The 26,686-nt window shown below is 44.5% G+C and overlaps 9 protein-coding genes across 9 annotated transcripts; 1 reads left to right on the top strand and 8 right to left on the bottom strand.

Moving 5' to 3' along the window:
* Positions 1-121: 121 nt before the first annotated feature.
* Positions 122-3,053, bottom strand: LOC133842695 (zinc finger protein 91-like). The gene has a single exon (XM_062275896.1). The coding sequence runs from the start codon at positions 2,932-2,934 to the stop codon at positions 307-309; it is 2,628 nt and encodes an 875-aa protein (XP_062131880.1). The 5' UTR covers positions 2,935-3,053; the 3' UTR covers positions 122-306.
* A 392-nt stretch (positions 3,054-3,445) lies between these two features.
* Positions 3,446-6,544, bottom strand: LOC133842697 (zinc finger protein 433-like). Its single transcript, XM_062275897.1, is given in 4 exon segments — positions 3,446-3,903; positions 3,961-5,637; positions 5,639-5,948; positions 5,950-6,544. Coding segments are annotated over 3 exon segments (2,412 nt in total). The 5' UTR covers positions 6,417-6,544; the 3' UTR covers positions 3,446-3,903; positions 3,961-4,002.
* A 1,402-nt stretch (positions 6,545-7,946) lies between these two features.
* Positions 7,947-10,499, bottom strand: LOC133841455 (oocyte zinc finger protein XlCOF6-like). The gene has a single exon (XM_062273962.1). The coding sequence runs from the start codon at positions 10,254-10,256 to the stop codon at positions 8,076-8,078; it is 2,181 nt and encodes a 726-aa protein (XP_062129946.1). The 5' UTR covers positions 10,257-10,499; the 3' UTR covers positions 7,947-8,075.
* A 177-nt stretch (positions 10,500-10,676) lies between these two features.
* Positions 10,677-12,878, bottom strand: LOC133840081 (zinc finger protein 492-like). The gene has a single exon (XM_062271738.1). The coding sequence runs from the start codon at positions 12,876-12,878 to the stop codon at positions 10,677-10,679; it is 2,202 nt and encodes a 733-aa protein (XP_062127722.1).
* Positions 12,879-13,042: 164 nt separating this feature from the next.
* Positions 13,043-15,540, bottom strand: LOC133840640 (zinc finger protein 189-like). The gene has a single exon (XM_062272587.1). It carries the CDS (start codon positions 15,425-15,427, stop codon positions 13,127-13,129), a length of 2,301 nt encoding a protein of 766 aa, XP_062128571.1. The 5' UTR covers positions 15,428-15,540; the 3' UTR covers positions 13,043-13,126.
* A 526-nt stretch (positions 15,541-16,066) lies between these two features.
* On the bottom strand, positions 16,067-18,546 carry LOC133840638 (zinc finger protein 420-like). The gene has a single exon (XM_062272586.1). The coding sequence runs from the start codon at positions 18,414-18,416 to the stop codon at positions 16,098-16,100; it is 2,319 nt and encodes a 772-aa protein (XP_062128570.1). The 5' UTR covers positions 18,417-18,546; the 3' UTR covers positions 16,067-16,097.
* A 1,002-nt stretch (positions 18,547-19,548) lies between these two features.
* On the bottom strand, positions 19,549-22,599 carry LOC133841453 (zinc finger protein 236). The gene has a single exon (XM_062273960.1). It carries the CDS (start codon positions 22,449-22,451, stop codon positions 19,890-19,892), a length of 2,562 nt encoding a protein of 853 aa, XP_062129944.1. The 5' UTR covers positions 22,452-22,599; the 3' UTR covers positions 19,549-19,889.
* Positions 22,600-22,777: 178 nt separating this feature from the next.
* On the top strand, positions 22,778-25,151 carry LOC133841456 (zinc finger protein 708). The gene has a single exon (XM_062273963.1). It carries the CDS (start codon positions 22,920-22,922, stop codon positions 25,002-25,004), a length of 2,085 nt encoding a protein of 694 aa, XP_062129947.1. The 5' UTR covers positions 22,778-22,919; the 3' UTR covers positions 25,005-25,151.
* A 7-nt stretch (positions 25,152-25,158) lies between these two features.
* Positions 25,159-26,308, bottom strand: LOC133841462 (splicing factor 3B subunit 6). The gene is made up of 4 exons (XM_062273974.1): positions 25,999-26,308; positions 25,792-25,910; positions 25,463-25,706; positions 25,159-25,394 (listed from the first exon to the last, which is right to left on the bottom strand). Exons 1-3 carry the CDS (start codon positions 26,014-26,016, stop codon positions 25,478-25,480), a joined length of 366 nt encoding a protein of 121 aa, XP_062129958.1. The 5' UTR covers positions 26,017-26,308; the 3' UTR covers positions 25,159-25,394; positions 25,463-25,477.
* Positions 26,309-26,686: the final 378 nt, after the last annotated feature.

Here is a 26,686-nt window from a genome sequence, read left to right as displayed (position 1 = left end):
GCATCATCCGTTTTAGCGGATGACTACAGCGTAGTGTCGCTGTCGTCGAGTGTGGTTCGGTGGAAAGCACAGCATGAAGAACGAATAACGCAGGCAGTTGCGTTTAGAGCGTGTGTGAAACCGAAACTCGCTGTGCTTATACGATGTCTGCCAAAAATAATGATGCTGCGACATATCATATACATACATACTGTATTTGTATTTTGTATATCTATGTGTTGTACTTAGATTTAAGAGTAATGCTAGCTAACTATAAGGATGCAAAAATTATTGCTTTTATCGATGATAAACATTTCCAAAATCTTATCACACATGATCAATCTTGAGGTCATCGATTGAGGTGCCTTCGGCATGCGCCTTTTGCGCATAGTAGCCATCGTAGGAGCTTTGCGCCTTCTCGATCTCCTGCTGCTGCTGCAGTTTCTGCAGCTGCTCGTACGCCGCTTCTTGGATCTTGCGGCGCTCCATGTCCGCTCGCCGCTTCACCTCGTTCTCCTCGTACTGCTGTGCCTGCAGCTCCGCCGAGGCAGCCGCACGCTCCGCAGCTGCCTCTTGATACTCGTCGTACGAGTGCAGATTCTTGTCGGTTGCCTCCAGTTTGTGCAGCGACGACAGCTGTTCCTTAGCCGCCTCGGCAATCTCTTTACGCTTCGCATCCGCCTTGCGACGCGCCTCACGTTTCATGCGCTCCTGCTCCTCCAATTCCTCGCGTGCCGCATAGAACTTGGATGAAATGACAGGTGGGCGATTCTCGTGCGTGCGCTGATGTCGCTTCAGCGCCGTCTCCTGGCGGAAGTGTGTGCCACACGTTTTGCACTCAAAGGGCTTTTCGCCCGTATGAATCCATTCGTGGTGTCGCAGCGTTTGCGCCTTGGCGAAACGCTTCGGACAAAAACGACAGGCAAAATCCTTCACCTTCTCGTGTATGATCTTATAGTGACGTTTCATGTTGCCAATGTTATTGAAGCCTTGACCGCAACCCGGACAAATGTGTTTGCCTTCCTTCTTGGTGAAGTTGACTTGAGGTGACCACGACGGCACCGAAACTGAGGGTATGGGATTGACAGCGGTGCCAGCCAGCTGTGAAATGTCCACACGTTGCACACGACGTGGATCCTTGGGTATTGTGGCCACCGATTCGGCGCACACTTTCAACAGTTCATCAGCAGCATTTTGCGACATCAGCCCATCGACAACGACGTCCGCGGGATTGTGGGCTTGTGAGCCAACTACTTCGGCGATGTCCGTGCTCTCTGTGGCTGCTGTTCCTGCTGTAGCACCTTCGCCCAGTTCCACCTGACGCTGACGATACGTTTCCATGGCCCGCAACACGCGCTTCTCGTGCGTCTTCAGATGCTTCGTCAGGCTCTTTGGATAGAGGAACTTTTTGCCACACACCTTGCACTCGCAACGCTTCTCCCCAGTGTGCGTCATCTCATGGATCTTGCAGGCATGCGACTTGCCAAAGGTCTTGCCACAATATTGGCACGCATAGTTCTTGATCTTCTCGTGCACAATCTTTATGTGATTGGCCAGACTCTGTTTGTTGTGCGAGGCATGCTCACAGATATGGCACTTGAACTTCTTCTCCTGCGTGTGTGTCAGAATGTGTGTGTTCCACTCCTGTCGCGTGGTCTTACCCACGCCACAATAGGGACACACATAGTTCTTGATGCCCGCATGCCGCATCAGATGATCCTTGAGCGCGCTGTTGATCACAAAGCGTTTGCCACAAATGTTGCAGGGAAACGGAAGCTCCTTGCCATCGTGCTTATACATGTGCTTTTTCAGCGCCATAGGACAACGGAAGATCTTCTCACATTCGGTGCAAGGATAATCACGAGGCGGCGCTGCCGCTTTCGAAATATTGTGCACCTTTTTCATGTGGAAGGTGAGCAGACGTATGCGCGGAAACGTTTTGCCGCAGCCCTCAACGCTGCACGCATGCACCTCGGACAACTCCGTGTGGGCATGATCCACATGCAGTCGCAGACCGCCAGCTGTGGTGAAGCCCTTGCGGCAACTCTCCACTTTGCATTGGAAGGGAAGCAGATCGTTGTGGTGCTTCATGTGCTCCTCGTAGCGTATGGCCTTCTTGAACTTCTGATGACAGATGTGACAGTCGATGATGCGATGCAGATGCCGCTCAGCCGCCGGAATTCGCTTGCGTTTCGTCTTCGACTTGACAGCCTCCTCATCCGACTCGGAGCTGCCCTCATCCTCCACATCTTCAATTTGCTTTTGCGAACTCATTTTGTTCCCTCGCAGACGTTGTGCCAGCGGCATATCATCGTCAGCATCGCTGCTGTTGGGCTCAAAGTCCACATCGTGATCATCGGCAGAAGAAACACCATCGTCATCATCATCATCGCCGCCGTCATCAAACATTTGCATAATGCCCGCCGTCTGATCGTCTACATCGTCCTTGACTTCCTTCTCAACCTCTTCAGCCTCTTTATCGACATGTTCGAGCATTTTAAACACATCCTCCTCGTTCTCAATGATCTCCATTTTGTGATTGAGCAGCGGATCATAGTTAATGCGATCCTCCTCCTCTCCAGCCAATTCCCCATCTTGTGCTCCTCCAGCCACATTCAGCACATCAAAGTTATCGATGTGATTGAGCGGTGTTGCAGCTGCTGCTGTTGTTGCTGTTACTCCAAAGAAATTGTTGGCCACCATCTGCTGAAAGCGTTGCACCGAGTCCACGCACAGCTTCTGGAAGTCATGCAGATCATTGAGCCGGCTAAAGCATTGTGTGCACAGATTCATAGGGAAGCCGTCGTGTTGCTCTACGGCTAGCGAAGTGCACACACACAACTTTTTGGCCAGACCCGGAACCAGAAATAAATCGTAGGCGACATCGTTTTGCAGGAGGTTTAAGCAGATGCGGCATATTGTGTGTATGGAGTATCCACTCCCCCCTTCATTCATTTTGTGACTACCGTATTGTTGGCGTACTAAATCAAAATATTATTTATTTTTACGAAGAAAAACTATTCGCGCTAGAAGAAGCAGCAGCAGGCAGCGTGACCACAACACCAATTTGGAAATATACTTGTGTTTTCGCAAAATATACCAATTTGGTCACACAGTTTTAGTGACGGAAGAATTTGCCTAACTACTAACTGTTTTTATATGTTTATTTTTATAAATTGTAAACAGCCAATATATAATTGCTCCAGCAAAGATTTTGGATTTGGAATTATGTAAAGAAATTTAAAAAACAAATATGCGTTTTAAAATAATCGGCTACTTTCGGTGCATATCGATAGTTATACTTACTACTCATTCTACTCACCCTTAGGTATTCAAATGCTCACACACACCCACAAAAGCATGCAACTGCAAGCGTGCGTGTGTGTACGTGCACTATATGTAAATAAAGGAGGTCTTGAGTGGGAGAAGCAACCTCATAAGAATTTAGAGTGGAAAGACAACGTAGTTACTATATATGTATATGGTATATATGTATTTGTATATACGATAATATATATTTTCTTAGACAATAATCATAATAATCCATTGTTGTTGTTATTTTGATTATGCTTAAACTTAATAACTTGAAAGTTTCGTTATTAGAATTGCATCGACCAATAAGTATTTGTTTATTCCGAGACAGCTGGGAACTTCTTTCCATTCCTTGTCAGGATTAAGGATGCTAGACTGAATTCGGATTTGTAGAGATTAAGTATATAGTTTGTATGTATGTAGATACAACACGTACAATGTAATTAATATTTAATATATAATTAAATGATTAAGGATTAAGTTGATTGAGGGGTTTACAGATGTGTACTCTATGTATTTTATGTATATATGTATGAAGCCACATTTATTTGAGGGACTCGCTCATAGATCATATGGTTTGGGGGCGGGGGTTCTTAAATCGACAGGGACAAGCTAAAAGAAGTTATACATAAAGCATTTTTTCTTGTTTGTTTCTTTCTTTGCACTTACTACATCTTCATTTCGTGAATCTTATTCTGACCGTAACCCATTTTACACGTGATCTAATTTGAGACCATCCGGGTCAATGCCCTCAGCTTCAGCCTTCTGACCGTAATAGCTATCATAGGAGCCCTTTTCACTTTGTATTTGCTTTTGCAATCGATTCAGCTGCTCACATGCGGCTTCCTGTATTTTACGATTCGCCTCCTCCTGCTTTCGCTTTGCCTCATTCTCCTCGATCTGCTGGGCGAGCAGCGCAGCTGTGGCCGCTGCTCGCTCTGCCGCTGGATCCTGGTATTCCTCATGAATCTTTGGTTGTTTTTTGTTGAGCTCAACCTTTAATCCCTTGGCCTTGCTAACTGATGGCTTTGGCGGCTTCTTTTCCTTCGGTGGCTTTGGTGGTTTATCGTGCACCTTCAGATGCGTCTTAAGCACCTGCTCCTGCCTGAAGTGTTTGCCACAGATCTTACACTCGAATGGTTTCTCGCCAGTATGGATGTACTCATGATTGCGCAAGTATTGAGCCTTGGCAAAGCGTTTGGGACAATAGCGACAGGCGAAATCCTTGACCTTCTCGTGTATGATCTTGTAGTGCAACTTCATATTACCAATATGATTGAAGCCACGCCCACAGCCCGGACAAATGTGCTGACCTTCCTTCTTAGTGAAGTTCACCTGCGGCGACCACGAAGGCACCGACACCGATGATATGGGATTGACCGAGGTGCCCGCCAGTTGAGAGATGTCCACGCGTTCCACACGATGCGATGGCTTCGGCTTGGGTGGTATCACCGGTATGGGCTTCACATCCATTGGCTCTGCCAAATGACTCTGCTGCTCGCCACCCTGACCGAGATTTACATTGTTTTGGCCATCGCCTTCGCCGGGCGGCTTAACAGCCGTCGCCGTAGCTGGGGGTGGAATATCTCGTTTCTCGTGGATCTGCAAGTGCTTAGTGAGACGTTTCTCGAAGAGGAAGATCTTACCACAGATCTTGCACTCGCAACAGTTCTCGCCAGTATGTAACCTTTCATGGATCTTGCATGCATGCGACTTCCCAAAGGTCTTGCCACAGTATTGGCAGGCGAAGTTCTTGATCTTCATGTGCACCACCTTGACGTGATTGGATAACGCCTGTTTGTTATGCGAGGCATGATCACACTGCCGGCACTGGAACTGTTTCTCGCGGGTGTGCGTCAAGATGTGTTTGTTCCACTCCTGTCGCGTTGTCTTGCCCACTCCACAATACGGACACACATGATTCTTGACACCCGCGTGACGCAGCAGATGATCGCGGAGCACGCTGTGTATGTGGAATCGTTTGCCGCAGATTTCGCATGCAAAGGGCAGCTCCTCACCCGTGTGCTTGTACATGTGCTTCTTGAGTGCGGTGGGACAGCGGAAGACCTTCTCGCATTCAGTGCACGCGTGTCGCTTCACATCCGGTTTGGCCACCTTATGGACCTTCTTCATGTGAAACGTTAGCAAAACGGAGCGGGGGAATGTCTTGTCGCATCCCTCAAAGGTGCAGGCGTGTACTTCGGAGAACTCGGAGTGCGCATGGTCCATGTGCAGGCGCAGGCCACCGGCTGTGGTGAAGCCCTTCTTGCACGACTCTACCGTGCACTGGAATGGCAACAGATCGTTATGGTGCTTCATGTGCTCCTCGTATCGAATGGCCTTTTTTGAACTTCTGATGACAAATGTGACAATCGATGAGTTTATGTCGATCCCGTTCGCCAGCTGGAATGCGTTTGCGTTTGGATTTCGTGCTGGGCCTATCGTCGTCATCCGACGACTCAGAGCTGGAGGATTCATCGTCATCGTCGTCGCGGGTGTTAGAAGCGGCAGCCTTGCGTCCCTTGGCCTTGCTGGCTCGGGTGTTGCCACGCAATCGTGATAGAGGCGCTGCGTCCTCAGACTCGCTGCTATTCGCATCAAAGTCGGCATCCTCTTCGTCATTTTCCGCTTCACTTTCACTTGATGATTCCTTGTCCTTTTTCTACATCTTCGACATCTTTGTCCACATCTTCAAGCATTTTGAAGACATCGTCTTCATTCTCGATTATTTCAATTTTCGTATTCAATAGAGGATCAAAGTTAATGCGATCCTCCTCCATTTCATTTTCGGGTGGCGCAATATTGAGAACATCAACATTGTCGATTTGATTAATATCCGAGATGCCGACGGGAGTGAAATAATTATTTGCTACCATATCCTGAAACTTTTGCACTGAGTCCACGCACATCTTTTGAAAGCCATGCAAATCGTTGAGCTTTGTGTAGCAAGAGGTGCAAAGGTTTTTGGGGAATCCATCGTGTTGTTCCACGGACAGCGAAGTGCACACACACAACTTTTTGGCCAGACCTGGGACCATGAATAGATCGTAGACGGCATCGTTGCGCAGATGATTTAGGCATACGCGGCATATCGAGTGTATGGAGTATTCACTCCCCTCATTCATTTTGCTCCGACTTGCTGCCTTTTGTTGCGAATGCAATTGCAAAAGTTTACACAAATTTACCAGCACACAATTTCTCCGCTGAGAAAAACTATGTATACGCGTCCATAAAAGTAACGAGCACTTTGCACATCGGTTACTTTTGGACTCGAGTAGAATCACAAAACTACTCGATACCATAGACACTGAAGCGATAGTCATTTAATTTGTAAACAACTTGAAATTTTTTAAATATATATATACAAATATTGAATGGGTATTTTATATTATATTATTTTGCTTGCATTCCATATATATAAGAAAGGAATACATAGGTTTAAGTAAAAGAGTTGAAAAGGCATTTACTATTTTTCAATAATAGTATTTATTCAAAAATATTCAAACTTAAATTAAAAAATAGGAGAGCTGTATAATATAATATAATAATAATAATAATAATAATAATAATAATAATAATAATAATAATAATAATAATAATAATAATAATAATAATAATAATAATAATAATAATAATAATAATAATAATAATAATAATAATAATAATAATAATAATAATAATAATAATAATAATAATAATAATAATAATAATAATAATAATAATAATAATAATAATAATAATAATAATATTAATATAATTTTAATATATCCGTACATATTTGCTCAGTATTTTCGATCAGCTGATCGTCGAAAAAAGTTAAGTTTATGTAGTCTGGTCACTCTTAGCAAGTTGGCGCAAGTTTCAGCACAGCCAAAATCGGAATCGGTCTACGCGCTATTGAATTGCATTTGCTTTTATATAGCGAATTATTGGAAGTTTATAAGCACTTTGCTCTGCTTCAACAATATCAACATTAGACTGATGATATTCATATCGAGAGCTCAAAAACGAAATCCAGATAATAGCCGGCCTAAAAAGTGAGACTTCGAAATTAAGGATGGAAAAAAATATAACTACTCAACTTTGGAAGGAGTCTCTGTTGAGAAATATATCCGTACATATTTGCTCAGTATTTTCGATCAGCTGATCGTCGAAAAAAGTTAAGTTTATGTAGTCTGGTCACTCTTAGCAAGTTGGCGCAAGTTTCAGCACAGCCAAAATCGGAATCGGTCTACGCGCTATTGAATTGCATTTGCTTTTATATAGCGAATTATTGGAAGTTTATAAGCACTTTGCTCTGCTTCAACAATATCAACATTAGACTGATGATATTCATATCGAGAGCTCAAAACGAAATCCAGATAATAGCCGGCCTAAAAAGTGAGACTTCGAAATTAAGGATGGAAAAAAATATAACTACTCAACTTTGGAAGGAGTCTCTGTTGAGAAATACAAAAAAAATGCTGTCTTCATTTTATTCACCCCTCGTAAGTGCTTCATGTTTAAACTTTACTATGTTATAATATCTTTGAAGAGATGCTACTAGTTTTGTTCTTTAATTTTAGAGTTAAACAAATTCAAGTCATTTAGTGATTTGTCTTTTTAATTAAGGTTACGAATTGCGGTGGTGTAACAATGGTTTAAAACTTGCATTCAGATGTGCAGCTATGTTGTGTTTAAAGAAAATGTGTCAAATCCTGAGTTTCTTATTATAGGTGCAGGTGCAATTACTCATATTAAAATTAAACTGGTGCTGATAAATTATATTTACAGAGACTTGATGCTCATACATGATCCTTGGGAATGCTTAAGCAATTATTTGGTATAGGTAAACTATCATAGGAGATCTTTTCATTCAAGCGCTTCAACAACTGAAGTTGCTCCTGAGCTGCTGTTTGAATCTTCTGAACCGCTTCAGCCGTCTTTAACTTGATCTCATTCTGACTTTCCTGATGGGCAATCAATTGAGCTTGTGCCGCCGCATGCGCTGCAGCTGGATCCTCGTACTCCTCCCGAACTTTGGTAGGCTGCGTATTCAGTTTGGTTTTAGGTCGCTGAGATGGTTGTCTATTTGTGTGAGATGCTTTTTGTGGCTTTGGCGCCTTAGGTGGCTTAGGAGGTTTGTTGTGGGACTGCTTATGTGTGTAGAGAGTCGAGTCTGCCTTGAATGCCTTGCCACAGATGTCGCACTTATGAGGCGTCTCCCCAGTATGCGTATTCTCATGAGCCTTCAGATAATGCAGTCTTCCAAAACGTCTGTGGCAAAAGCGACAAATGTAATCCTTGATCTTTTGATGTACCACCTTGTAATGCAGTTTCATGCCCTCCAAGCGATTGAAGGCTTTCCCGCATTCCGGGCATATTACCTGACCATCTCTTTTCTCCACTTCCGTCCACGCTGGCACTGAGACCGTAGGAATGGGATTGACAACAGTGCCAGCCAAAAGTGCTATGTCCACGCGCTCCACTCTTGCACCCAATTTCTTCTCTCGCTCCTTTTTTCTTTCCTCCTTCTCAGCAGCCTTTTTCTCTCGCTTCTCGTGCGCCTTCAAATGGTTCGTCAGATTCTTCTCAAAGAGAAACATTCGACTGCAGATCGTGCACTCATAGCAACTATCTCCCGTGTGCAATCTCTCGTGCATCCTTCGCGCATAGGCAGTGCCAAAGGTCTTCTCGCAGTGCTTACAGGCATGTTTCCTGATTTTCATATGCACCACCCGAATGTGCTTGGTCAGCGACTGTTTGATGTGCGTTGCATATTCACACTGATCGCACTTGAAGTTCTTCTCCCTGGTGTGCGTCAAGATGTGATTGTCCAGTTCCTGTTTCGTAGTTTTACCCACACCACAATAGGCACACACAAAACGCTTAATCCCCGCGTGGCGCAGCAAATGATCTCGCAGTTCGGTGCTGGCAGCAAAGCGTCTCTTGCATATGTCACAGCCAAAAGGTTTCTCCTCGCCTGTGTGTTTGTACATGTGCTTCTTGAGCGCCATGGGACACCGAAATAGCTTATCACACTCAGAGCATGGATGAATGTCTGGCTTGGCAATGTTGTGCTCCACTCGCATGTGTCTGGTGAGCAATCGTTTCAATGGGAATTGTTTGTCGCATCCCTTGGCAGTGCAAGTGTACATTTGGCAGAGTTCTGTGTGCGTGTGTTCGATGTGATGACGCAGTCCATTGGAGGTCGTAAAGCCAGTCTTACACGTCTCCACGGGACACTGATGGGGCAGTAGATCACTGTGCCGTTTCATATGCTCCTCGTAGTTGGCCATCTTTATAAACTTTTGTGTGCAAATGTGACACTCAATCAACCGACGACGCTCCCGCTCCACTGGAAGCAAACGCTTCCTCTTTGGCTTATCACTTGATCTAGCTTTCATTGTGCCTTTTGCTTTACTTTTGAGACGTGACAGCGGCAACGAGTATTCGGAATCACTGGTGTCTGGTTCGAAATCAACATCTTCATTTTCGTCGCTGTTTTCGATGTTGGAAGTGTCATTCAAATCATTCTGTTCCTTGACGGTTTCTTTATCAACATCTTCTATCATTTTGAACACATCCTGCTCGTCCTCAATTTCTATTTTCGTATTGAGCAAAGGATCAAAGGCTTCCTCCTCGGCAGGGATTTCAGCATCCTGGTCAGCTGCATTCATCACATTAAAATTGCCTTCTGGAATTGAGCGAACTATGAAGCAGGTGCTAGTCAACATCTCTCGAAACTTTTCCACTGAGTCTAGGCATTGTGTCTGAAAATCATGCAAGTCGTTGAGTCGACAATAGCAAGCGGGACAAATGTTTGTGGGGAATCCGTCTTGTTGTTCCACTGTCAGGGAAGTACAAACACACAATTTCTTGGCCAAACCGGGCACAATAAAGATGTCGAAGGCGTCATCCTGGCTCAGTTTTGTTAGGCACGTACGACAAAGGGTTTGAGTTAAGCCCAACTTCTCCTCAGTCATTTTGATTGGGCTCTTGTTAAATCAACCAGTTTTGTTTGTTTACAAAACAACCATATCGATTTTGTTGTTGCTCGATACCAATGTCTTAAGCAAGTACAAGTAAATCGTTACTAAATCGGTATAAAGAATATCGATAGGAGGACGAACTAATTTATCGATGCTAAATAGGTATTCTATGTTCTTTATTATATCCGGTATCCATAGCGTAGAAGCGAATTAAAACCTTACGCTAAAATTATATATACTTTTTATCACAGTTATTAGAAAATAAAATTATGCTTTAGTATAATATAGATAAAAAATGAAGCTCGAGTAATGAGATAGGAAGTTATTGAATTTATATAGAGACCCTTGCTTGTCAGTTGTAAACAAATGTTTTATATGAATAAATAGTTAAGGTACAATAAGCATTAATTACAATCAATTCTTTACACTGGGCAAACTATCAAGGGCCATCTTTTCGCTTAGACGCTTCAATATCTCCAATTGTTCCTGTGCCGCCGTTTGAATCTTTTGAGTCTCTTCAGCCGCCTTCAACTTGATCTCATTCTTGTTCTCCTGATGGGCAAACAACTGAGCCTGGGCTGCCGCTCGTTCGGCAGCTGGATCCTCGAATTGTTCATGATTCTGATTTTTCGGATGCATATTTAGTTTAGTTTTAGATCGCTTACATCGCTCTGTAGGCTGAGATTCTATTGCTGATTTTGGGGGCTTCGGTTTGGGAGCCCTGGGCGTCTTTGGCACTTTGGCTGGCTTGGCTATCTTAGGACAATGCTTTCTCTTTTTGTGCACAAACAGGGCAGAGTCTCCCTTAAAGGCCATGTCGCATATATTGCACTTAAAAGGTGTTGCTCCGGTGTGAATATTCTCATGAGCCTTGAGATATTGTAGTCTACCAAAGCGTTTGCTACAAAAGCGGCAAATATAATCCTTGACTTTCTGGTGTACCACCTTGTAGTGAAGCTTCATGCCCTCCTTCCGATTAAAGCTTTTGCCACATTCCGGACAAATGACCTGTCCATCTACATGTGCCACATCCTCCCAATTTGGCGGTGGCACCGACACCGTGGGAATCGGATTAACAACAGTGCCAGCCAAACGTGCTATGTCCACACGCTCTACTCGTGCACCCAATTTCTTCACCGTCTCCGGCTCTTTCTTCACTTTCTTCTTCCTCTCTTTTTTCTCCACCTCCAGTTTCTCCCGCTTCTCATGCGTCTTCAAATGCGTTGTCAACGTTTTTTCAAAGAGAAACATCCGACTGCAAATCGTGCACTCGAAGCAACTCTCTCCCGTGTGCAATCTCTCATGGGTACGTCGAGCATACGCATTGCCAAAGGTCTTCTCGCAGTAGCTGCAGGCGTGCTTCTTGATCTTCATGTGCACCACGCGTGTGTGCTTCCAAAGCGATTGCTTGCAGTGCGTCAGATAATCACACTTATCGCACTTCAAGTTCTTCTCCCTCGTGTGCGTCAGAATGTGATTGTCCAGCTCCTGTTTAGTGGTTTTGCGCACCCCACAATAGGTGCATATGAAGTTCTTGATCCCCGCATGGCGAAGCAAATGATGTCGTAGTTCGGTGCTGGTGGCAAAGCGTCGCTTACATATATCACAACAAAAGGGCAGCTCCTCGCCCGTGTGTTTGTACATGTGCTTCTTGAGGGCCATGGGACAGCGGAATACCTTTTCACACTCCGAGCACGGATGCGTCTCGGGCTTGGCCATGTTATGCATAATTCTCAAGTGTCTCGTCAACGAGCGTTTGAGAGGAAATTGCTTGTTGCAACCTTCCACCGTGCAGGAAAGCATTTGACAGAGTTCCGTGTGCATGTGTTCGATGTGATGGCGCAGTCCATTGGGCGTTGTAAAACCAATCTTGCACGACTCCACAGGACACTGATGTGGCAGCTGATCATCGTGCAGTTTCATGTGCTCCTGATATATGCACGTTTTCTTGAACTTCTGCATGCAAATGTGGCACTCAAGCAAACGTTGCGTCTTAGGCTTTGATTCGATCTCAACACTATCGCTTCCAGCTTTCTTGGTTTCCTTGATGTCTTTGCCCTTGCCTTTAAGACTCGAAAGCGGCAAAGTGTAGTCAGAGTCGCTGCTATCAGCTTCGAATTCAATGCCCCCACTATCCTCGTCTTCGAAGCTGTCGTTTGCTTTTTGTCTTTCTTCCTCGTCTTCCACCGACTCTTTGTCGACAGCTTCTATCATCTTGAACACATCCTGATCGTACTCAATTTCAATTTTACTATTCAGTAGTGGATCAAAGTGTGTGTGTTCCGATTCCTCGAAAGCCACATCCGCCTCCAGGTCAGCAGCGGCATTTACAACGCTAAAGTGTCCGCTGTTGCAGGCCAGCAACATCTCCTTGAATTGTTGTACAGCGTTGAGGCATTGTGCTTGAAAGTCATGCAAGTCGTTGAGGCGATTGTAGCAAGTGGAACAGATGTTTGTGGGGAATCCATCTTGTTGCTCCACGGTCAAGGAAGTGCAAACACACAATTTCTTGGCCAGGCCGGGCACAAGGAAGATGTCGAAGGCGTCATCCTGGCACAGTTGTTTTACACATGTGCGACAGAATTTCTGGGCTATGCCCAAATTTTCCTCACTCATTTTTTACGTGTGCAACAATTAAATGTGCCAAGTTTTGTTTATTGTGCCACTGGTTTCTCTGTTTAATAGCGATTAATTTCGCTAGTACGACCAGAGCGTTAAAAACTTATCGATGATATATCGGAACATATCGATAATGCATTAATGAATTTTTATCACATTTATTGACAATTTGAATATTTTTTTTGAGGTTTATTATAATTATTTAAATATATGATACAAAAAGAGTAACAATTTAAATTGCCAGCTTATACATGATCCTTGGCTATATCCATGTTAATGCCTTTTCCCGCAAAGCTGTCGTAGGAAACCTTTTCGCTTTGCCACTGCTGCTGCAGCTTCTCGAGCTGCTCCTGTGCAGCCGTTTGAATCTTTTGCGTCTCCGCTTCCGCCTTCAGCTTGGCGGCACTCACGTTAAGCTGCTGAGCAACCAATTGAGCCGTTGCCGCCGCCTGCTCGGCCACTGGATCCTCATATTGCTCGTAGTTCTTCGCTGGTTGTGTGTTTAATTTGATTTTGGGACCCTGATAGAAACGTTTCCTGACCAACGGCTCCTTTAGTGCCTTTGGCTCTTTGGGTGGCTTATTGTGCGATTGCTTGTGTTTGCTAAGCGTGCCATAATGCTTAAAGCTCTTTCCGCACGTTTGGCAAGAGTAAGGCGTTTCCCCAGTGTGAATATTCTCATGGCACTTCAAATACTGGGATTTGCTAAAGCGTTTGGGACAGAAGCGACAAGCATAGTCCTTGATCTTTTGATGCACAACCTTGTAGTGCAGTTTCATGTTGGCCAAATGATTGAAGGCCTTACCGCACTCCGGACAAATAAATTGACCCTCCTTCTTGGTGAAATTGACATGTGGCCAAGCTGGCACCGAGACCGATGGAATGGGATTGATAGCGGTGCCCGCTAATTGTGCCATATCCACCAGTTCGACGCGACGTGGATCTCTTGACTTCGGCGGCATAGGTGACACTTCCTTCACTTCATCTACAGCAGCGTTCTCTGTCTTGGCCGTGGGCTCCTCATCAAGATCATCGTCCGGCTTATCGCGTTTCTCGTGCGTCTTTAGATGCCTCGTTAATCGCTTTTCGAACAGGAATTTCATTCCACAGATGTTGCACTCAAAGCAGCTTTCCCGCGTATGCAATCTTTCATGCGTGCGACACGCATAGGCATTTGCAAATGTCTTATCGCAGTACTGGCACGGATGATTGCGGATATTCAGGTGAACCACCCGAACATGCTTCGTCAGCGACTGTTTGTTGTGTGTGGCATATTCGCAGTGCTCGCAGAAGAACTTCTTTTCCCTGGTATGCGTGAGGATGTGCTTGTCACACTCCTGTTTGGTAGTTCTGCCTACGCCGCAATAGGGGCACACAAAGTTCTTGATCCCCGCGTGGCGCAGCAAATGATCTCGCAGTTCGGTGTTGACACTAAAGCGCTTGTTGCAAATATTACAACCAAATGGCAGCTCCTCGCCCGTATGCTTATACATGTGCTTCTTTAGTGCCATGGGACAACGGAACACCTTGTCGCAACCGGAGCATGGATGAATCTCGGGCTTGGCAATGTTGTGCTCGACGCGCAGATGTCGTGTTAACATGCGTGTTTGTGGAAACTTCTTGTCGCAGCCCTCGACCGTGCACGGATGCAGTTTGCACAGCTCGGGATGCGTGTGCTCCATGTGATGACGCAGCCCAGTCTCTGTGGTAAAGCCACGCTTGCAAGTTTCCACGGAACACTGATGGGGTAGCTGGTCGTTGTGGTGTTTCATGTGCTCCTCGTAGTTCTGCGCCTTCTTGAACTTTTGTTTGCAAATGTGGCATTCGATCAAACGATGTCGCTCTCGCTCTGCGGGCGGCAAACGCTTACGTTTCGTTTTGGGCTCATTCGCCGCAGCATTCTTCTTGATGGCTTTTTTACGAAGACGCGATAGTGGCAGCGTCTCATCAAAGTCGCTGCTGTCCGTTGCAGAGCCATCTACTTCATTAAACTCCTGATCCATTAGTTGTGCTGCTGCCTGCTCTTCTTCCTCGGATTCCTTGTCGGCATCTTCAATCATCTTGAAGACATCCTCGTCGTTCTCAATCTCTATTTTGCTATGTAGCGGATCAAAGTGTGTGTGCTCTCCGACAGCAAACTCAGTCTGCAGGTGTTGCTGATCCGCTGCATTTATCACACTGTAGTCGTCATCAGGAATTGTGCGAATAATAAAACAGCTGCTGGTCAACATCTCTCGGAACTTTTGTACTGAGTCCACGCATTGTGATTGGAAGTCATGCAAGTCGTTGAGGCGACTATAGCAAGTGGTGCAAATGTTTGTGGGGAATCCATCTTGTTGCTCCACGGACAGCGAAGTGCAAATACACAATTTCTTGGCCAGGCCGTGGTTAAGGAAAAGATCGAAGGCTGCTTCCGGTTGCAGATCCGTTAAACAGGTACGGCATAGTTTTTGGGCCAAGCCCGAAGTGTCCTCATTCATTTTGTGTTGCTTTTGAAGTTTTTCGGATTTCTTATTATTATTTTGATAAAAAGGTACTTCAATCATTATCGTTCTTTCGATTTGTTACCGATTACTCAAACGAGCACTAGTCCGATTGCGATTACGAGTACATCGTTACTATGAGTACTTTGGTAGTATTTGAACCAAAAAAGCTTAAGTATCTCTGTGTTTGACTTACATGTGTGTGTGTGTGTGAGCTTAAATATTGCGTTGGTGTGAGTATGTACTTCACATTTGTCGGGGAACGTAATCATTACAAATTATGTTTTAAAATTGACATAGTAATGATAGGGTGAAAATAAATTACAAGCAAGTTTATAAACTATAGACCATTATCATTACTAATGACATTTATTTTGTTTAGCTAAAATTGAAACTTAACTGAACTAAAATCCATAAACTTTAAAATCATTTACAAACGACAGTGTGTCTGTTTTATATGAAGCTCATCATATGAATTACTTCTTTGCGGATCTTATTACAACAGAGAGCATTTTTTTTTTACCAAAGTAAGAATGATTTTTGAAAGTAAGCATACCGAAGTTATTTTTCTCTTTACTGATAAATAAATTTAAAGTTGTCCTTATGCATTAGAATAAACTTCAAAAAATTTACCATTTTATACTTGTATGTAAATTAATATTTTACGTTGACAACGAATATTTGTACAGATGCTTGCTTAGAAATAATTATAAATTAATGAATTTGCTGTAACTTAAGCGGGATCTTCTTTGAGGGCCTCAACCTTCTGTGCATCCTCATAGTTCACTTCGGTGAAGCAGTCGCTAGAGATCTTGTCGATGAGCTGCTGTTGCTGCAATTCTTGCAGCTGCTCACAAGCAGCCTCCTGAATCTTGCGAGTCTTTTCCGCAGCCTTGCGTTTCACCTCATGTTCGTCCTGCTGTTGGGCAATGAGTTCAGCTCTGGCAGCGGCTCGCTCGGCAGCTGGATCCTGATACTGCTCATAGATCTTGGTTGGTTGTCTATTCAGTTTTACTCGCGGCGTTGGCGGTTCTGTGGACTTGGGTTGTGGTTTCGGGGGCTTCGGCTCCTTGGGTGGTTTATTATGCGATTGCATGTGCTTCCTCAATGATGAGCCATGACTGAAATGCCTGTCGCAAATCTTGCAGCCATACGGCTTCTCTCCGGTGTGAGTGTACTCGTGATGCTGCAGATATTGAGCTTTGCCAAAGCGCTTCGGGCAATAGCGACAGGCGAAATCCTTGATCTTTTCATGCACGACCTTATAGTGGAGTTTCATGTTGCCAATGTGATTAAAGCCCTTGCCACAGCCTGGACAAATGTGCTGACCCTCCTTCTTGGTGAAGTTGACTTGCGGCGACCAGGATGGCACCGAGACCGACGGAATGGGATTGACAGAGGTGCCGGCCAATTGAGAAATGTCCACACGCTCGATGCGATTCGATGCCTTTGGCTTAGCAGGTAGTGGAGGCATCGGCTTGACATCGGCGGGCTCTTGGCTCTCGTCCTTTTTATCTTCCCCATCAGTTTTGGGCTTTGCTGCGCCGGCAGCTGCTGGAACCTCGCGCTTCTCATGCGTCTTGAGATGCTTGGTCAGACGCTTTTCAAAGAGAAAGACCTTGCCACAGATCTTGCACTCACTGCAGTTCTCTCCCGTGTGCAATCTTTCATGCAGCTTACAGGCATGCGACTTACCAAAGGTCTTGCCACAGTATTGGCAGGCGAAGTTCTTGATCTTCATGTGCACCACCTTAACGTGATTCGACAACGCCTGTTTGTTGTGCGACGAATGGTCGCATTGCCGGCAATGGTATTGCTTTTCCTTGGTGTGTGTCAAGATGTGTTTGTTCCACTCCTGGCGGGTTGTCTTGCCCACCCCACAATACGGACACACATGATTCTTGACGCCAGCATGGCGCAGCAAATGATCGCGCAGTTCGCTATTGATGTGGAAGCGTTTGCCGCAGATGTTGCACGAAATGGGCAGCTCCTCGCCCGTATGCTTGTACATGTGCTTCTTGAGTGCCGTGGGACAACGGAAGACCTTGTCACACTCGGAGCATGGATGTATCTCGGGTTTGGCAATGTTGTGTTCCTTGCGCAGATGTTGGGTGAGCATGCGAGTCTGTGGGAATTCCTTGTCGCAACCCTCGACAGTGCACTTGTGTAGTTTACACAGTTCCGGATGTGTGTGCTCCATGTGATGACGCTGCCCGGTGGTCGAAGTGAAACCCTTCTTGCAGGTCTCCACGGGACACTGGAAGGGTAGCTTGTCGTTGTGGAATTTCATGTGCTCTTCAAAGCGAGTAGCCATCTTGAACTTCTGCTGGCAAATGTGGCACTGGAGCAGACTGCGACTACCCACTTCGGAGGCTGGCGTACGCTTGCGTTTCTTTTTGGGTTTAGCCTCTTCCTCATCTTCCGTGTCGCTGCCCGAGGAAGATGATTCCTTCTTCTTTTTTTTGTTCTTGGGCTTGGTTTGTTTAGTTGCCTTAGTTGCAAAGCGTCGCGAGAGCGGCACCGAGTCCTGCGAGTCGCTGCTATCAGCCTGAAAGTCTGCGTCCCCTTCATCGTCATCATTATCAAAGTCATCGAATTCTTCCGGCTGCTCCTGTTGCTGCTCATCTTCCTCCGACTCCTTGTCCACATCTTCGATCATCTTAAACACATCCTCTTCATTCTCGATTTCCAGTTTGCTATTCAGCAATGGGTCAAAGGTACTGCGATCTAAATCCTCTTCAGCCACATTCGTCACATTGAAATTGTCCTCAGTCGTTTGCTGGAAACAGCTGTTGACCACCAAATCCTTAAATTTCTCGACGGACTCCACACATTGCCTTTGAAAGTCATGCAGATCGTTGAGGCGGTTGTAGCAGGTGGTGCAAAGATTTTTCGGATAACCATCCTGCTGTTCCACCGACAACGAAGTGCAAATACACAATTTCTTGGCCAGGCCGGGGACAAAAAACAGATCGAAGGCTGCAGCGTTATTTAGGTTCGATAAGCATGTGCGGCATACCGTGTGTATTGAGACTGTGGTCTCCTCATCCATTTTGGCTTTGCAATTATTCCAAAATCGACTTGCTTTCTAGTTTTTCTTTTCTCTCAACAAAAACTGACTCGTAGAGAATTTATGTACTTGCGGCAGTATCGGGTATCGACTAATCGAAACGAGTGTATACAGAAAGTTTATACGAGTGTATATCGATAGCAAGTCATGAATATTGAGTATCTTATGGATTTACTCGATTACGATTATGTTTGTTTTTGTTGTGTATTCAAACAGACACCACACAGCGATATCATTAATTAATTGTAAATATTTGGGTTGGGTGGAGGGCGATCCATTGTTTTTTGGTGGATGTTTTTTTTTTATATCCAAAGTTTTTTTTATACAAAATTAAAATACATCTCAAATTTACTGTAGGCTTATATAAATTGTGTTTTCTATGGGTGCCAATAGGGAAAATACATTGTTTTACAAGTTCAGATTTCTAAAGGCGTAAATTTCCATTTGGGTTAAAAAAAAAGCAGTTTTTTCAATGTCTCAATCTATGCTTCAATATAATTCACCTATTCCTCGCCTTATTATATGCGAACTACTATTAAATTACAGTTTTGTCAAGAAAAAATTGATTTATTTTGCCCCAAACTATACTTACATATTTTTTTTATAAAGAATATAGTTATATTTCTTCAAAATCGAAATAGATCGCATATTGAAGTATTTAAGTAATGTACATAAAACGAAATGGATTTCTTTTTTTTTTTTTTGATAGCAATTCATGGACAAATATTTCCTATTATAACTTTCCTAGTGTGTCTTTAAAAAGAATAAAATCATATATTTATATTCAAAGTTGTAAATAATAAATGTATTTAAAAATGAGATTTTTTTCTTTACCACAGAAATAGTTAAAATAAATGGATTTTCTTGAAAGTGGAATGAAGCTTTTCTAAGTATTGTTGTTACAACCGTTTAAAAAAAGAAAAGGATTGGCTGAAACATTACAGTTTGAAATTATTGTAAATATAAGATTCCCTTTTCTTAAACTTTGTATAAGTTTATATAAAATAACCCACACTTTTAGTTAAGGAAAAAGTTCCCAATCTAAAATTTAGATTTTTCGTATATTCCGCCCAAATAGTTTTCAATATTGACTAGAAAATGAAACAAATAGAAATTTGAAATGTATGTAATATGAAGTCATTATTCTAATTAAGCAATAGATGCCATCCAGTTACATAGACAACAGAAATACGTACATATGTATGTTATATGTATAGTAAAATTAATATTGTGTTACAATACATGTTAGTTTAGTTTTGGAGCAATTCGAGAGTACAGATCAATGGTGTACTTAATTACTGAGGGGACTCTGTTGTGTTTTGTGTACTGACGGGGGGAGAAAGACTGTAAAAAATATTATAACTACATATATGTATATTTAAAAAATATTGCTGGGGTTGGTTGTGTGTTTTTGTGTGTGTGTGAGTGTAAAACAGTGAAGCACATTCTTCTCATCTACACATGATCGATCTTGAGGGCATCGACACTGATGCCCTCGGCTTGAGCCTTTTGTGCATAGTATCCATCATAGGATGTCGTTGCCTTCTCGATTTCCTGCTGCTTCTGCAGTTTATTTAGCTGCTCACAGGCGGCTTCCTGAATCTTTCGCCGCTCAATATCCGCCTTACGTTTTGCCTCATTCTCCTCGATCTGATGGGCCAGCAACTCAGCGGTGGCCGCAGCACGCTCAGCGGCCGGATCCTGATACTGTTCATAGTTCCTTGGCTCACGATCGATTTCACGCGGCTCGATTTTGTGAAACGTTGTCGGCGCCTCCGTCACCTTCTCTGGGATGTAGTTGCGTCTGTTGGGCTTGTCGTGTGTCTTGATGTGCTTCTTCAGCGCCGTCTCCTGACGGAAATGCTTGCCACAAATCTTGCACTCGAAGGGCTTTTCGCCCGTATGAATCCATTCATGATGCCGTAAAATTTGAGCCTTAGAGAAACGCTTCGGACAGAAACGACAGGCGAAATCCTTGACCTTCTCGTGTATGATCTTATAGTGGAGTTTCATGTTGCCGATGTTGTTGAAGCCACGCCCGCAGCCCGGACAAATGTGCTGGCCCTCTTTCTTGGTGAAGTTCACCTGCGGTGACCACGATGGCACCGAAACGGAAGGTATGGGATTAACAGATGTGCCCGCTAGTTGTGAGATATCCACGCGTTGCACACGTCGCGAGTTCTTCGGCTTCGCGGGAATGCCTGGTCCGACTCCGATTCCAACGCCAACACCTGGCATGCCTGGGGCGGGCCCGCCGCCACAAGCTTTGAGCAGATCGTCGGCCACATGCTGGCCACCCATCATTCCATCTCCCTGCATGTGTTCTGGCATCTGATGGGCACCTGGCAGCGGAATGTTGAGTGGCCGATGCATATCGACGGGTGGCAAATCGCGTTTCTCGTGCGTTTTCAGATGCTTCGTCAGACTCTTCTCGCACAGGAAGATCTTGCCACAGATCTTGCACTCACAACACTTTTCGCCAGTGTGCGTGCGTTCGTGCACCTTGCAGGCATGCGACTTGCCAAAGGTCTTGCCGCAGTATTGACAGGCAAAGTTCTTGATCTTCATATGCACAACCTTGACGTGATTCGATAGCGCCTGTTTGTTGTGCGAGGCATGATCACACTGTCGGCACTTGAACTTCTTCTCCTTGGTGTGTGTCAAGATGTGAGCGTTCCATTCCTGCCGCGTGGTCTTGCCCACGCCACAATATGGACACACGTGATTCTTAATACCCGCATGCCGCATGAGATGATCCCTGAGTGCGCTGTTGATGACAAAACGCTTACCGCAAATGTTACATGGATATGGCAGCTCTTCGCCCGTGTGCTTGTACATGTGCTTTTTGAGCGCTGTGGGACAACGGAACACGGTGTCGCATTCGGTGCAGGGAAAGTCGCGCAACGGTGCCGCAGACTTGGAAATGTTGTGCACCTTTTTCATGTGGAAGGTGAGCAGACGGACGCGTGGGAATGTCTTGCCACAGCCCTCGACGCTGCAGGCATGCACTTCGGACAGCTCCGTGTGGGCGTGATCCACATGTATGCGCAGTCCATTGGCGGTGGTGAAGCCCTTCTTGCAGCTCTCCACCTTGCACTGGAAGGGCAACAAATCGTTGTGGTATTTCATGTGCTCCTCATAGCGTATGGCCTTCTTGAACTTTTGATGACAGATGTGACAGTCGATGATGCGATGCAGATGCCGCTCAGCCGCTGGAATGCGTTTGCGCTTGGGCTTATCTCGCTTGCCACCTCCCTCTTCATCATCATCATCGTCGTCGACGTCATCGTCGGATGATGATGAAGTGCTAAACTCATCATCGTCTTCGGGTTTAGTTTTCTTTTTAGGCTTGGCTTGCGACTTGGCTGCTCTTGTGCTCTTTGTGGCGGTGGTTTTGCTGCGCATCCTTTGAGCCAGGGGAATGTCATCGTCACTACTGTTCGGCTCAAAGTCAATATCGCGATCGTTGTCGTTGCCGCTCTCTATGGACGATGAGTCCTCGTTGAACATGTTGATGGTAATGGGCTCTTTGATTTCTTTCATCTTTTTATCTTGCTTCACTTCTTTTTCCACCTCCTCCGCCTCCTTGTCGCAATCTTCGAGCATTTTGAACACATCCTCCTCGTTTTCGATTAGCTCCATTTTGTGATTTAACAGCGGATCGAAATTAATGTGATCCTCATCCTCGTTGGGCAGATCATGTGTCGCCGTACTTGGGTCCAGCACATCGAAATTGGATTGGCAAGTGAAAGCGTTGCTGGCGACCATATCCTGAAACTTTTGCACCGAATCGACGCAGAGTTTTTGAAAGTCGTGCATATCATTGAGCCGCGTATAGCAGTTGGTGCACAGATTCTTGGGGAAGCCATCGTTCTGCTCCACCGACAGCGAAGTGCATAGACATAGTTTTTTGGCCAGACCAGGCACCATATATAAATCATAGGCAGCATCGTTCTGCAGCAGATTGAGGCAAATGCGACACAGCGTGTGTATGGAATACGTTCTCGCCACGTCCATCGTGTTGCGATTGATTGGGATTTATTGCAAGGCGTTCGCAAAGTCTTTGCTTTTTGAGTTGTGTTTTCCCAGCAGTAATACAAAAAAAAAACAATATTGACACGAAAAAATTGGTATACTCGTCAGCCAACTAGAACGAGTACATCTATCGGATACAGATACTCATTTGCATATGCGCTACTTATCGATAGACACTCATACCCACTATCGGGCATTACTAAATATCGATTTATGTTTACTACAATGTTTTTGTTTTTCTTCTTCTATATTTTACAGCAAAAGCAAATAAATTTATATTATCAGTAGTCAAACATCAAATGGAAATGTTTTTGTCTATGCGTCAACTATCGATGCCGCAAGTATCAACTAACGTTTATCGATACTTGTTAAAACGCTTAAAATACTTGTGCAAATCGAATTAGAAAATTGTTGTTAAGCTTGGATTTGCCTGTGTTTTAATTTCTGAACATGAGCACAGTCAGCAGCCCAACATCGGTGAACTCACTATGCCGCGGTTGCCTCGACAACCTCGACGGCTGCCCCATCTACGATCTGTTTGTGCTACCAGATCTCGCCGAGACCTTCACTCTTTGCACATCTTTACTGGTCGATGTTCAGGATGGCTATCCCAGGCAACTGTGTGCCAGTTGTTATGCCCGCCTCAATGATCTTCATGACTTTAAAAACCAGTGCGTGGCCTCGCTGCAGCGTTTCAAAGAAATGGTCGCCACCAAAGTGATTTCGCCCAACAACAGCATCGATCTGTTGGAGCCGCTGCCAGTGGCTTCTTCCAGCAATGAGGCGGAGCTGCTAATAAAGGATGAGGAGCTCAGTAACAGCAACACAGAATATGATCCGCTAATGCATAATAATCTCGAGCTAGTTGACAACGAAGAGGATGTGTTTAAACTGCTGGAGCATGTGGACAAAGATGACGGGGCTTCAACGACGTCCCCCGAGGATGATGTGCCCTTGGCACAACGCTTGCTGCCCTCCGAAACACTGGCCAACAAATCAAAGCCAAAAAGTCAGCGATTCACCTGCAAAATTTGTGGACAGAAATACAAGAAGCAGTCTAACTACGATGAGCATATGAAGCATCACAACGGATTGCTGCCGTATCAATGCAGCATTGAACGATGCCAGAAAGGCTTCACCACACCGGCAGCACTGCGTCTCCATGTGGACTATGCGCACATGCAGTGCGCTAAGGAAATACCCTGCACTGTTGAAAGTTGTACGCTGGTGTTTCCCCGCCTCCGACTGCTCACGATTCATCTGAAGAAGGTACACAATATGACCCGGGCCAGTGAGCCCCGCGTTGAGCAGATGTGCAGTGAATGCGGTCTTCTTTTCCGCTGTCCGGTGGCATTTAAGAAGCACAAGTTTAAGCACACCGGAGAGCAGCTGCCGTATCCTTGCAACATTTGCGGCAAGGCCTTTCACTTCAATAGCGCGTTGAAAAATCACCTTCTGCGGCACGCGGGCATCAAGAACCATGTGTGTCCCTATTGTGGCGTGGGTAAGACCACTCGCCAGGAGTGGAGCAAACACATGTTGACGCACACGCAGGAGAAGATGTTCAAGTGCGAAGTATGTGAACATGCCACTCACACGAAGCGAGCGCTCGACAATCATGTGAAGACTGTGCACGAGAAGATACGCAACTATGCGTGTCAGTATTGTGGCAAGACGTTTGGCAAGTCGCACGCATGTAAGATACACGAGATGACCCACACCGGAGAGAAGCGTTGCGAGTGCAAGGTGTGTGGCAAGAAGTTCTTATATACCGAGAGCCTGACGAAGCATCTGAAGATACACGAGAAGAGCGCTGAGCAAGCGCTTGAAACATATCGCCAGCGACAGCCGGAATGTGATGCCAATACGGAAGATCAACTGCTGCTTAAGGTGTGTGCCGAATCGGTGGCCACCATACCGCGTGATCCACGACGTGTTGAACGCGTAGACATCTCGCAGCTTGCAGGCACCGTTGTCAACCCCATACCAGATGTTTTATTGCCGTCAAATCCGACATCTCCAAAAGAGAGCGGCCTGCACTACTGTCCCGTCTGCAATCAGGGATTTAACAATCTGGGCAACATGAAGCGTCATTACAAGAGCGTGCACGAGAAGGTCAGGGAATTTGAGTGTCGCTTCTGTGCCAAACGCTTTGCCAACTCCCAATCGCTGAAGCAGCACGAATGGATACACACCGGAGAGAAACCGTATGCTTGCAAAACTTGTGGCACGAATTTCCGTCAGGAGGCCGCCTTGATACGCCACCAGAAGGTGCACGAAGAGAAGCCAGCGAAACCGGAGAAATTGCCCAAGCAAATCACCGAGAAGTGCCGCCAAAAGGAACTACAGAAATGTGAAAAACGTCGTAATGTGGCCGCGATGCGTCAGAAGATCGCCGAGGCAGCCGAAGAGGAGCTGGAGCAATTGGCCAAACAGCGTCAGCTGGAGAAGCAACTCAACACCTACGAGCAGTATCAAGCGGCGGCTGCAGCAATGCTCAGAGATGATGACGATGTGGAGGTGGAAGAGCACTAGAGACTTCCCAGGTGGAAGCTGTAATTGTGGGTTATATTGTTAATAGTTTTAATACTTTTCAAATAGATAAAGCTTTTCAATTGAAGAGAAATTGATTTTTCTCCACATTTTATCTGCAACTTACGCTTTAAATAAATATTAAACAAGACAAAAATTCATTTCTAATTTTATTTTACCATTTTTTTTTTACTTTTACTTGCTTGTTATTTTTATGAATGTGTTTTTATGTTGGTTTTTTCCTGCTGCATTTCGAATACTTCGGTTTGGCAATGATTGTGAAATATTCAAAACTTCAGCAAAGATGCATGATGATGTTTTTTGGTGGTTGAGATGAGTGTGGATGATGTGATGATGTTTAATTGATGATACAAAAATCTTTTGGAAAAAACTCTACAAGTAGATAGCAAAAAAGTTACAAAAGTAAAATTTGTTGAGGAAAGTTTGTAGCGTAAGCGAACATTTTTTGTGGTGCCTTAGGGTGCCTCCGGAGTCTTTAGATTGTACTTGGATTTAATGTTGTTGAGCTCATCCTGTTTCTTGTCCACATCCACGCGCTTGAACGCCTTGTTGGACTGATAATAGAGGACGACAAGGTAACGATTGCACACATTGAAACCGGATAAATGATCGCAGGCGTTCTTCGCATCGAAGATGTCTTCGTAGACAACAAAGGCGGTGCCGCGAGTCTCGGGTGTGTTGCCACTGCACAAATAAAAATGCAAATACACGTATGTATACACAGTAAGTAATTGCAATTAATTCATAATCAATTACATTGACAACTTACACGCGAATTTGACGTATGGCACCGAACTTGCCGAATATATCGTACATCTCGTCCGATGTGATTTTATATGGTAAATTGCGCACGTATAGAAGCCGATTCACCTCCGGCGGCAGCCGAATCTGCAAAAAAGAAATTGTGCATTTTTTCAGTTTGCATTTAATTGTGTATCAATTATATTCGTCTTTGTGCTTTTTGGGATACACTCACGTTGTTGCGCTTATTCATGACTGGTCGCGACTGCTCTTGAAATGCGACTAAGCTGGGAAACTTTCACTTGACCGTCGTCTGCTGCTGCTGCTGCTTGTTGACCTCGGGATGAATGTCCTGAAACGTGGTCCTTTGTTTAAAATTAATGGGTCTCTGACTGTCTGGCCTCAAACCCCAAACAAAACAATTTGTTAAGAAGAAGACGATGCCATTTTGCAGTGCCGTAAAATGTTATTAACAGCTGCACTGTTATTAACAGCGAAAATTTATAACAGTAATCTGCAAAAACCAGTTTCACAATTTTAAGGATAAATTTAACTTAAATTAACAGTAATTTGTAACTAACGTCATATTCGAAACAAAACAATAAAACAAAAAATTCCTTATATTAATAGTTTCTTAATGTTTGCCACCTTTGTCACTGTGATCATAACATTTCCATTCACAATAGTTTTTAGAATTCGGCATCCCTGTTTTTGTGTAGAATAGATCCGATACTATCGACGGTTTTAATATGAATAGTTCTTCGATTTGTAATTTATGATAGGTCTTCACGATGTACATAAGTACGTGAACTAATTATCTATTAGGTTATAGCACGAACCAAATAATAATATATGGTTAATGATTATAGTATTAAATAGTTACCAAATTACTATACTATAAAATCGGTTGGCAGTACTCGCAA

Source organism: Drosophila sulfurigaster, chromosome 3 (genome assembly GCF_023558435.1).
Source record: "Drosophila sulfurigaster albostrigata strain 15112-1811.04 chromosome 3, ASM2355843v2, whole genome shotgun sequence".
Classification (NCBI taxonomy): domain Eukaryota; kingdom Metazoa; phylum Arthropoda; class Insecta; order Diptera; family Drosophilidae; genus Drosophila; species Drosophila sulfurigaster.
This window is presented reverse-complemented; position numbering and strand designations above follow the sequence as displayed.

What these genes read in the sequence shown, in the direction of transcription:
- LOC133842695 (XM_062275896.1), bottom strand. Translation starts at nt 2,934, where the DNA reads ATGAATGAAGGGGGGAGTGGATACTCCATACACACAATATGCCGCATC.
- LOC133841455 (XM_062273962.1), bottom strand. Translation starts at nt 10,256, where the DNA reads ATGACTGAGGAGAAGTTGGGCTTAACTCAAACCCTTTGTCGTACGTGC.
- LOC133840081 (XM_062271738.1), bottom strand. Translation starts at nt 12,878, where the DNA reads ATGAGTGAGGAAAATTTGGGCATAGCCCAGAAATTCTGTCGCACATGT.
- LOC133840640 (XM_062272587.1), bottom strand. Translation starts at nt 15,427, where the DNA reads ATGATTGAAGTACCTTTTTATCAAAATAATAATAAGAAATCCGAAAAA.
- LOC133840638 (XM_062272586.1), bottom strand. Translation starts at nt 18,416, where the DNA reads ATGGATGAGGAGACCACAGTCTCAATACACACGGTATGCCGCACATGC.
- LOC133841453 (XM_062273960.1), bottom strand. Translation starts at nt 22,451, where the DNA reads ATGGACGTGGCGAGAACGTATTCCATACACACGCTGTGTCGCATTTGC.
- LOC133841456 (XM_062273963.1), top strand. Translation starts at nt 22,920, where the DNA reads ATGAGCACAGTCAGCAGCCCAACATCGGTGAACTCACTATGCCGCGGT.
- LOC133841462 (XM_062273974.1), bottom strand. An exon ending in GCCATACGTCAAATTCGCGT is followed by an intron (nt 25,707 to 25,791) that starts GTAAGTTGTCAA and finishes TTATTTGTGCAG; the next exon opens with TGGCAACACACCCGAGACTC.